This window comes from Battus philenor, unplaced genomic scaffold (genome assembly GCF_028537555.1).
Source record: "Battus philenor isolate CCGP_79_NKW_IND1 unplaced genomic scaffold, ilBatPhil1.0.hap1 SCAF_28, whole genome shotgun sequence".
NCBI classification, from domain to species: Eukaryota; Metazoa; Arthropoda; class Insecta; order Lepidoptera; family Papilionidae; genus Battus; species Battus philenor.
In genome coordinates this window covers 3,616,929-3,629,302 of record NW_027181691.1, presented here as the reverse complement: position 1 = coordinate 3,629,302, position 12,374 = coordinate 3,616,929, and the positions used below count along the sequence as shown (strand labels likewise).

At 32.8% G+C, this 12,374-nt stretch overlaps 1 protein-coding gene across 1 annotated transcript; it reads right to left on the bottom strand.

The window, feature by feature from the left end:
• Positions 1-1,374: 1,374 nt before the first annotated feature.
• LOC137925910 (facilitated trehalose transporter Tret1-like) lies at positions 1,375-11,241 on the bottom strand. The gene is made up of 7 exons (XM_068769395.1): positions 11,160-11,241; positions 7,031-7,186; positions 6,507-6,709; positions 5,225-5,411; positions 3,986-4,368; positions 2,229-2,343; positions 1,375-1,716 (listed from the first exon to the last, which is right to left on the bottom strand). Exons 1-7 carry the CDS (start codon positions 11,212-11,214, stop codon positions 1,412-1,414), a joined length of 1,404 nt encoding a protein of 467 aa, XP_068625496.1. The 5' UTR covers positions 11,215-11,241; the 3' UTR covers positions 1,375-1,411.
• Between the last annotated feature and the right edge of the window lie 1,133 nt (positions 11,242-12,374).

Genomic DNA, 12,374 nt, shown 5'->3' with positions numbered 1-12,374 from the left:
TGCAGTTTTTCTTTGGACGGACCATCGCTGCTGCCCAATTGGCATTTGCAGTTTCCGCGGATTCGACTGCTTCTGGTACTTTCAGTATCTATGCGTACATCTCTAGATGGAGATTATATTAAATCAAGTCGTACAGGTACTATAACATTTATTGAATTATCTCTTTTTAGACTCATTTTGATTCGTTGTTTTATACATACTAAACTGGATACACTGGGTTGATATCGCCTTTAAGTTGACATGTAAGAATGACAGGGTGCAATGCAAATTGGCTATCTAAAGCCATATAACGAAATATGTTCAAAGCTGTTTATTTATTAATTACTAAGCCGATTTAATAGATTTAAGATTTTATCTTATATATGTGGGAAAAAATGACAATATTAGGATAGAAAGATGGAAGGATTCCAGATGACGATTGTTCTGTGGTAAGGAGGAAGACTTTTAAGATGTTGTATTATGTAAAGTTCTAGAAGTAAATTCCAGTGTTTTTCCATTGAGCATCCCACATATGTATTGATAATATACTTTATTTATTGGTATTCTTGACACACGTTTCAGACCAGATGTTCAAAGCATATTGGTTTCTTTCAATGTATTTTTCAAGTGTGTATTAAATATAGTTTTCTATTCTTAAATATATCTAGTCCAATTAAAATTTGTAATAATTTAGGGTTTTATAAAATATATCTACTCGCTGGACTGATTCAGTTACAAAAGCCTGCGATATCACCGTACATGTGTCTATAAAACTTTTTCAGGAAACAGAAAAGCCAGTAAGAGAAATACCGCAGACCGACACGTTTGGCTACGACCATTAGTCATGAGGAAAAGATAAAGATGATATTGTACACTCAGAAAAGAATATAATTATAAAGATATTGACATTAAATTTTTTAAAGTTACGTTATTTAATTAAATATTAATTATGAATATAATCTCTTTTTTATAAATGCACCATGAACTAAAACGATTACAGTTATTAAATCAGAGGGGATCAACCTGCGGTTCGCGAGCCACATGCGACTCTGAAGAATTATTTGTGAGTCCCGACATATTTACCCGAGTTCTCTCTTCATTTTTGTGTTATTATATTTTATTTAACTATTACCATGAAATTCTAACAACTATTAAGTATTTATAACTAATATTATAAATACTAATAATAGTTAGATAGATAGTTGTTAGAATTCTTCACTAAAGATTTACCTACAGAACACCTACCAGACATATTTGTGTAATTTTATTTACATTTTTTCAATAATTTAATTTCGTTAATATTTTTAATACCTTTATAGACGATTTTTAATTGCAGCTCGCAAAAAATAAAAAAAATTGAAATTCTTCATACTATTAATACCTTTTTATTAAATAGATTTTAGACTAGATGCATCGTCGTTTTTTTTCTGTGTTATAATGCCGTTGAGAAATGTTTATCTTCATTCTTCTTCTTGCTAAACACTCCTTGTATTTCAACAAAAGATTTACCCTTTGTTTCAGGTAAACAGAACATAATGAACAAACACATTAATATGCACACCCCTCCAAAAGACCAGTACGTGATAGCTGGACCGACTTTTGACAATAGCATTGGGAAATATTTTGTGGTCAAAAATATCATGGTTGTGTTCACGGCTAAAGTGATTGAAACGCCAAAGGCTCTTGCAGGGCCATCGAATAACTCTGCTGTTACAACCAACAACAACGATCCGACTCCTGAAAATGAAAAAAAAAGCATGTGCCAATAATGATATTATAATTAATTTCTAAATTGGTTTTAGATCACTGCACATCTCTGTAGAATAATCTAGAGTTTAATCGAAACGCCGTAAGTGAGCATCCTTTATGGAATATGAAGATACTTTGAATAATAAGTAAGTGTTTGTTGATGTTGATGTAAAGCTTAAAAGAATTGAATGTATAGTTCAATTGGTGACAATTAAGTTATAGTATACACTATTTTGGGTATATAATCAATAAAAAAATACAAAAAATACAAAAATAACGTAAGACAATAGTAAAAAAAAAATTCGGATTATTCTATATGCATATATATTATTGTTTACTATTTGTTTTTGCAAACTTTGCACTGCCAGAAGTTTGGGTCATTGCAATAAAAAAATAAAAATAACTCAATCCAGTAATCACTTCATATAGGCTGATTAGATTTAAGTGTAGAGCGCTTTAAGAAAACTTCACAAATAAAATTAATTATTTCAGATACTGACCTGCATTATAACAGTAGACTACCAATATCAGCGAAATGAGAGGAAGATAATTCAAGAATCCTGGCACCAGTACACCGTCAGATGGTTTCAATTGAAAGAACGTACCTAACCCGACCTAGAGGTATAAATCACAGATTAATGTTGATTTCCTTGGCACAGGTAAGTAAAGAAAAAAACCTTTAGAAACATTGACAAGAATTAATATTAAGAAAAAATTTAGTCCCAAAAGCAATGACCCCTCATCTAGTAATTTTCTTTTAATTGGTATACAAAGATTATTACACAGCACAAAGTAAAACATCTCTGTCAGAGTCTAGTTGTCTTATCTATATTTCAGTTGCAAGAAACAACAAAAACTATAAACTATTTCTGGCAACTGCAATATAGATAAGACAATAGCTACCAACATTCCAAGCCCACTGGTCAATGGAAGGTCACTATAAATTTCCTCAAAATAAATCGAACATGAAAAAAAAAAATAGAAATAGAAAAAAAAGATCTAAAGATAATAGACCATCAGACACAAACATATTACGATGAAACTATGCAATAGAAAATATCAATCGGAATATTAAGTCTTGCTAAAGCAAATACGAATGACAATCGCATTTATCTTTGGTTACATAGTGACATCGTAGAACTTAACAGCATCGTTGATAAATCTAATATTTATTAGTTAATTAGAAATTGAGAAATTCATGTTTAAAATTTTCCTTACTAACCAATTTTCAACAGGGTTAATCTTTCGATATTAAAAATAACAAAGAGTGGCATATACGAAAAACGTAAAAATGTTGAACGTTTATAAAAAAATTGATGAAGAATTAATATGTGAAGGTAAAGAGTATGATAATGAAAAGCAAAAAGAGATTTTAAATCGTGATAAATGCCGAGATTGAAGAGGTCACTTGCCATCAAGAGATACAAATTGTGGAATGCTTTTAAAGCAGCAATGCATAGGCCTTCTCCAAAGATATCTATAGAGAGACTAGCTGATCCGCTAAACGTTGTTTTGCAAAAAAAATATTTTTAATTTTCAATTTAAAAATAAGGGTTGATCGTAGAGGGGTGAAAAGTGAAAATTTAGGGTTGTATGTATTTTTGTATGTTGTATCATAAAAAAATAAAAACAAAAAATTTCGTCAAAAAAATAAAAAAAAATTTAAGGGTGAACAACCCTTATCACTTAGGGGTATTAAAAATAGATAGTAGCCGATTCACAGACCTACTAAATACGCATATAAAATTTGGTAAAAATCGGTCAAGCCGTTTCAGAGGAGTTCAAGTTCGAACACCGTGACACGAGAATTTTATATATTAGATATTCCATAATCGCCACGCTTAGTAGATAGCTGGCGATAGCAGTGTGATATTATGGTACGTAGAGGACGCTACTGCCCATCCTCTGAAAACTTGTTTGTGAGCAGTGGCAATTCTATATGATCAATGAAAAAAGTGTGAATTTTAGAAGATTATATCGCGGGAATTGAACCCGCGACCTACTGTCATAAGTCTCTGACCTCTACTGCTGTGCTACCATTGTTCGAGATACAGAGGTATTAGAAAACATGTTATTTTATTTCCTTTGTATACTAACTATAAGTATGTTTAATAAGGTAAATAAAGCTTTACTGTTTTTTTTATATTACTTTATATTTATATTATATGTTTATATTACTATATTTTTTAATATATTATATATTTATATTACTATATTTTTTAATTGTTTATTTTTTTATTAATGGCATTAAACTTACCATTCCGAGCATCATCCCTATGAGCGTAGTTAAGAATATCACTTTTCTGCCGTATCTATCCGTCGTGAAGGGTGTTAAGAAACTTGATACGAATTGTATTATTCCTATTATAACTGATGCAATTTCAGGCATTATTGTTGTGCCGGTAGAGATCAAAATCGTTTGCAAATAGTACGACACAGCATTGTATCCCACTAATTGGGCTCCGATAACAAAAGTAATGGAGATTGGGAATATTTTTCGCACTACAGGGTTCTTTAAAATTGCCATCTTATTTATTATTTCACTTTTCTTAGACATCGTGTACTCTTCGATCTCTTGTTTGGCCAGTATTTCTGAGCCGTGTAGAAACTCCAAAACCTTTATTGCCTCGTTTTCTCGTCCTGGAATGATATAAAAGTTTTGCCTATACCATTATCATTATCATTATTTTATCCGTAAGACGTTCAATGCTGAACATAGGTCATTGGATTTATTATACATCCGTGGTGAAATTTTAGATCACCAATTTACATACATAAAATATAATTTAGACATAAAATATATTTATGTTCATATGAAGTGCAAATTGCCAGTGAGGATTAATAACAAGACTCAAGGTTACCCAGATGTCAATGGGGTTGGCTATTCACAGAGCTTCGTTTTGAGATCAATTCACAAAAGAGTAAATCTGCAGGAGCAACAAGGTCACCAATATAACTCGTTTGAAGTGGCAGTGGCAGTAAGAGCGATACGCCCCCCATCGCTATTGCGACTGATGGCCGTTGGAGCTGAAAGATTCTGCTGATAGTTTTTTCAAGCTAGTAGACACGGCATGAAAAGGCCTCTTGCTGGGTGGAACGACGTAGTCAAGATCGCGGGAGATCGCTGGATGCGCTAGACTGGTCATTGTAGCGATTTTTGGGTTAGCGTCTATCGGATTTCATGTTTATGATAAAGAATTTACGCAAGGTTCTATACAAGTGTTCACTGTCATTAGTTTAATTTAAACTTTTTTTAGAATCATGATTCCAGGCCTGATTTAAGATTATTAAATTTTTGGTTAAAATGTTTTTATATTAAACTTCCCAGTGAACGCTTAGCAGAGAGAATCAAACTTCTATAAAAAGCAAAAAAGAATTTATTTGAACTTACAAATAAAACGGTAGGTTAAAACTTAATATACCTAAACGATAAATAAATAACAAAATCATTATTCTTAAAACGAAAAAAATAGCACTATAATTTCAACGAGCTTACCTTTGTTATACAAATAATATGGTGTTTCTGGTAAAAATAATACTGGTATACTTGTCGCTATAATAATAACTGCAAAAACTATATTAAACGTGAGATACGACAAAAATGGTCCCGCCGAGAGAGTCATCACAATACCAAGACTGGAAAACATTTGAGTCAGTGAGCAAGAAGCACCTCGTGTATTTTTCTGAAAATATTATGTCATTTTCAATATATTCAAAATGAAAATAAGAACGAAATTTTGGGACTGCTGTGGAAGATCTTATATAAACATTTTTTTTTGTTAAACTGAATTTGCGTGGTTTAATTTCGACTACATCGTCGCTTTTCATCAGGCGAGTAGGAGGTCAAAGGCGGACAAGAGTTAATAAAACTCTAAAATATCTATATATCATATACAATAAATATAAGATTTCTGGTGAAAATAAGCGCTTAGACATATCCGTATAAAAATATAAAAAAAACTCTTGAACGGCAAAATTGATTTCTTCGTCAATGTCATCACAATGCCGAGATTAGAATATATCTACAGCATAGAGCAAGCATCGACTCGTTTATTTTTTTAGAACGTTGATATAATCATGTGATAAATTTTGTTTACCAAATCTAAGTAGTTTTAAATTGATTAACATTATGTCTACTACAAATATTACATTCTTTTTTTTAATGTTTAATAATCGTACGAACATTCCAAAAAATATATATATTTGGAGTTAAGGTAAATATTAAAGAAAATATATTAATATAATAACATCTCTGGACCTCATTGGGAAGCTCACGATCGCTCAACGAGCCATAGGGTGTTCTGAATTTCTCAAAGAAAATCCGTAGACGAATAAAAGAAACCACAATTGCCCAGCGGATTGGCAAACTGAAGTAGTAGGGGGCAGGTTGTTAAGGTTGTGTTTTTTTTTATTTGATTTACCAGATTGTCACTGCGGGCTTAAAGAGCGCAGTGGGCGCTTTACCTAAGACCACTTTTAAAGCAGCGAAACTCTAGGATCCCGTGAAAGCCTCGACTGGAGCCGTTACATATTATTATTTCTCCGAATTGGAACGTCGCTGAACTCTAACATAGCTTTTGTTGACGGTTCATGGAGTGACTCGGTTCAAAGACCTCCAGAAAGGAACCTCGTCTAGGGCTGTCACTCTAAAGTTATCAGAAGACGCTGGATGCAAACCGCTTCCAACCGGTCATATTTAAAATCTCTGAGGGAGGCTGGTCTCTACCTGTGGCTGAAATGATGGTGAAGATGATTAGAGTGAATCAAATGATACTCACAGTGGCAACTTCTGAGGCGTAAATTGATACTCCTATAAAAACAAATGAGTCTGCTAAACCAAACAGCAGCCGTCCTAGAATGAGCATCCAAACATCGGTGGCAAAGATATACAAAAATACGCCGATAGTTTTAGGCACACAGCCTAATAGTACGCAATACTTTCTTCCTAAACTATCCAAAAGTATCGCCATTAGATAATTAACTACAAAAGAAATAAATATATAAGGTAAATCCATAATCTACTATAAATGTGTTGTTAAGTAAGAAAAGGACCAATATTTAGCCACTTCCGCACATTCAGTGGTAGTCGTGCAATGAAATGCACCGCCCGCCAGCCCGCTGATAAATGCGCATGCGGCAAACAATGCGAATCACACAACCGCCACCACCAAATTCGGGCGGTGCATTTCATTGCACGACTACCACTGCATGTGCGGAAGTGGCTAAATATTGGTCCTTTTCTTACTTAGGATGGACTTCCGCGAAGTAACGCCTGATTCCATTAAATATATATAGTACTCACATATAAAAGCGAATAAGAATTCAACTGACACGATCCATGACCCTTCCTCTTCGGTAATGGTGCGAGGCAGTATTGTCTGAGTTTCGTTGGTCAACTTCACTAACATTGGTGACGGCCAAGCTAAATTCATTCCCGTGGTAAACACGCATATGTTAACTGAAAAAAAAAAAACGAATTTTAAGACTATTTTCTTTATTTATTTTTTATATTATCATTACCATGTTTATTACTTGTGATACCATTGATATTTTGAATATTAAAGTTTAATTGACAGCAAATGAGTTATACATTAACCCCTTTAAAGCCTTTAAACCTGTTATAAATCGCCCTGTATAAATACACATACTTAATCATAACTCTAATAATAAAGGCAAATAACTATATATATTTATGTTTTATATTAAAATAGATGATTTAATATAAAATGCCGATGATAATACTTAAATTAAATTCGAATAGTATACGAATATTATTGAATTAATTAATAATGCTAAAACTACTTTTTAGTGGTTGTTATTGGAATCGACATTTGTAAACGAGTTTATACGACAGCTGTCCAATATAATTACCATAACTTTTTTTGCTTGTAAAAATTTAGTCTAGCTGTTAATATATATAATATAATTATAAGAAGAAAAAAACTGTTTGCTCTAAGACTTAGGGATAATACAATTCGTATCAAGTTTCTTAACACCTTTCACGACGGATAGGATAATGCTCGCAATGGTAAGTTTAATGTGATTAATAAAAAAATGAAACTATTTAATAAACATAGTAATATTAATAATAGTAAACCTTTATTTACGCCATTAAGTACAGTACACAAAAAAAATAAAAAATACGTAGTTTAATACTAGTTTGTAAATCCTCTGTAGCTCGAGCAGTGGTAGTCCAGCGGTAGAGCGCTGAGACTTGCGATTCACGGGTTCGATTCCGTTGATAAAATTAAACAATTCACAATTAGCACATTAATGAATTATGCTCAGAAACAAATCATCAGAAGATCGGCCACAGCATCCTCTGCATACCATAAAAGAACACTGATCATCAACCCGCTTCCCAAGCACAGCGATTATGATATATCCCCCCATAGATATCTTTAAATCAGACCTATGCCTTTCAGTAGGCGTCTATGTACCGAAATGAACGAATGATACCATCCTGCAATATCTGTCCTCCTGGCGATTTTCAGGGAAGGCCTATGTTTTGCAGTGGGCATCTATGGTCTGAAACGAATGAATGATACCCCTCTGCAATATCTGTCCTCCTGGCGATTTTTAGGGAAGGCCTATGCCTTGCAGTGGGCATCTATGGTCTGAAACGAATGAATGATACCACTCTGCACTACCGGTCTTCCTAGCGAATTTCAGGGGAGGCCTATGCCTTGCAGTGGGCATCTATGGTCTGAAGCGAACGAATGATACCATTCTGTAATATTGCAATTTTGTCAATTGCATTTCGGTGTCAGTATGATAAAATCCTATTCTTATCACATGTGACAATGTCAAACACAGCGTTTGAGATAACATCATCTCTCGTCACTATCATTTTACGATACCAATTAATGCGACGGCGTTTTTGAGCTTCGGTCATAGTACAAAGTCACTTATGGTCTTAATTAATTTTAATTTTAAGCTATGATGTGGTCGCTGCTATTGTATTTATTTTTTACCTTTTTACATTCGATGTCTTATATTTTCATCGTCTAACAGTTGAACCAATTCTTAAGTTGTTAAAGTTTTAACAAGTGTTAAAGTTCTATAAATAACCACCGTTCAGCGACGCACGAATTCGTATGTGCAAATAGAGATTTCGCGACAATCGCATTACTGTTTACCTCCGTAAGCAAATGGGATTATCTTTAACAAGTTTATTTTAGCATTTTGCGATAAAACTGAGATTAGAGATGTTTGAATGGTTAAGGTTACATTTTTGCGGCAGGCATAGACCGCAGAATGTGCATAAAAACAAAATTGCCTCGTTATTTATTATTCATTTATTTGCATGGCATGTCAACAACTTAAATACTTTCTATTAAAATTAAAAACATAGTTGAAGTTAAACACAAATATTCTCAAAATGTAATTACAAAAAAAATTGAAGTTTTTTTATTGCAAATGATCTATCCTAAAATATATTTAAGTACAGTAACGACATCGCATGGTACAGAAGTGTCGAAGCTCCCACGTAGTGGGATTTTCAAATTCAAATCATTACTAGACAATCAGGCAAAATCCTTTTCACAAATTACCGACAAGATTTTTTTAAAAACCTTAATGATACTAAAGGAAAAATGATACTAGGCTATATTGATATAGAATCGAATGATACCTGTTTGGCCTATTTAAAGAAAGTAGTTCTTCTTTTATATACAGAGTTGTCGAAGTTGAAGAAAGTCTAAACTCTCTTGCAGCGACTAATGAATGTACTCTACGGTCAATTGACAATACAAATATGGTACTAGGTTTAAAAATCGCTTTTGAAGTAGACTGTGACCGTCTCCTCAATATTGTATACATTTATGTACAACATGTACTGGTTTGAAGCTTGTAATAAAGTAGTTTGTTAATTGCAACGTACCATACCGTCTAAAGCGATCTACACCCATATAATAACCATAAGCAATCCCACACTCTCCGAAGAGCGAATCACCAAAATATTTTAGCCGATATTTCGTTCCCGCTTCCTAAACGTTACGTGAAGATACTGATCGATGACGAAACAGTCTAGTGGAAACATTCTTCTATGTTACAATACAAAGAATTCCTTTGATATGTACATATATATGTACATATTTATGTGCATATATATGTACATATTTGTGGGATCGTACAATTAAAGGCATGGTAAATTAATATACAACATACATCTTACTTTCTGTCAGCTTCATTAACTTCGTGTTAGCAAATGCAAATTATATCACATATGAATGCTCGAATACAAAAATGAATGCAGAAAATAAAAAGTTAAAAATAATTACATAGATATTCTCCCACATAATTATATATACAATATGTCTAGTTGAAGAAATCTAGTTTTTTGTCAATATGAATTTAACATGTGGCTTGTTGTATAAATTGCTGATAATAAATAACTTGATGTACGCTAATGTTTACAAATATTATTACCAGTATGTTATTAAAAAATACGACACATGTAACAGCATCTTTAGATTACTAGTTGACGCCTACTACTGTCATCTGTCTGTTAAACTACCTTGCAAGATTGCGGTTAAAAGGCCGTTATATTAACTATGTCGAGCGAATGTACAGGGTGATTAGTAATAGGTGTGAAAGTTTTAAAATATGGAATGTATAGCTGTTCTTTTCAGCCATTGCAAAGCGCGCCCTAAAGATCGCACGATGACCGGTTCTGCGCTGCCCGCATCAAGCGACTTATTGCGACCTTAACAATGTCTTCGGTCTACCTCGGGGGGACTACCCACACCGCGTCTACCGGTTCGTGGTCACCACTCGAGATCCGTTCAGCCCAACGGCCTACGGTTGCACAAGCGAAATACCCCGCCCATTGCCACTTAATACAAGCTATTCTTCAAGCTATATCAGTGATCTTGAATCTTCTGCGGATCTTCTCATTTTTTTATTGCTCTCCGGATAACCTTGAGTGTTCTAACGAGGCCCGTGGTTATGTATTCCTCATTTGCTGTCAATTAAACTATAGTATATCCTATCCGAGAATCAATCGCTATAGAAATAAATAGCGTAATAACAATGTAGTAAGCAAAAGCATTTATAAAACTCGTATCAATAAATATTAAAATTATTAATTTTTTTGTATAACAATTGTATCTATAGTTATATTAGATTATTTGTGCATGCAGACGTGATATAGCCAGAAATTATTGGACTGTTATATTACAATAGAAGATATTAATTAATGTTACGTATTTCAGAGTGATCAGATTATACAGGGTGATTAGAAATAGGTGTAAAAGCTTTAAAGTTGTTTGCTTACAAATGTGCTATATATACTCCTTCAAAACTTTTACATCTGCAATATAGCACATTGTCGGACTGGATATTTTACCAGACAAATTAAATTTTATTTAAATTCATAAATTATTTTTTTACTTTAAAAATAATTATGATATATCACAAATTGAACTTACCGATCAATACTACAGCGTACTGCCGTATTATAGGAGAATTTATACTTTTTAACATTTTGATATGTAAAAAGAAAGCGTCCAGTAAAACATGTATATACACGTGCAGTTTAATTAACTTTACACCACGATTACACCTGCAACATTGCCATGCATGTACATAAAGAGAATCTTAATCAAACTATGCAATCATTTCTTGTTTGTTCAGATGTTTAAACCACAGATATACTGATTTATTCGCGTTTTCCTTAAATGGTGTCTCCGAGTCTAAGCGCTGATAATTAAATAAATGGTTGTTGTACGATTACAGAGTTTGGATGGATTATACAATATAGCTGATAAATTAAAAAAAAAATCTTTTGTTGTATGGCAGATGATGACACTCTCTGTGGTCTCATCTATCTCTATAACACTTAAAAATTGTATTTTGTTTTAAATTTTATTTAGTTTACTTGTTAATTTCTTTAAAGTTTTCAGTCTATTATATTGTTTTTATTATTTATAAGCTAGAAACGACACGATTCGTTGTCTTCTTAAACATGACCAAAGAAAATAAACATAAAAAAATAAATGTAACACTTCATCTCACTTCCCAACTTAATGCAAAAAATAAATATATAGATAGAACCTACTTATAACTAACAATGCAGGTATTATTATTAGATCATAAAACAAAATGTTTCTTACACCTTTATAGGACAAGTTTTATTTATTTGCACTAATTGACAAGTTGAAGTTTATACCTTATAAGAATATACAATAAAATTCCATAAACAATTTCAAAACTATCAATGCATCTGTCGCTAAAATCAATATTAAAAACATGTCACCAAAAAATATATAGTATTCTATCCTATAATTCTATCCAAAAATGTTGCTGATGGCTCAGGAAGCTGTCATATTTGATAAGGATTGCTCCTTCTCTGTTGAGTTTCTTGCCAGTTCTTCTCAACAGAACAGTCTTCGGAGCTGTTGGTAGCTTCCTGTGGGATTAACAATACTGGCATTTTAGTTTGGTCAATGATTCGAATTTGCTTTTAAGAGCTCATTCGAATAAAGATTTTTTTGATTTTGATTTTTATTTTGAATTGGCAGTGGACAGGTCTCATAGAGCGTAGAACAGATATCTGCTAGATTATTAGAATTCTTGACTGGAGATGACGGTCAAACAACTTGCGACTTCTATTATACATTCTCCTCTTTAAAGCTTATTCTCCT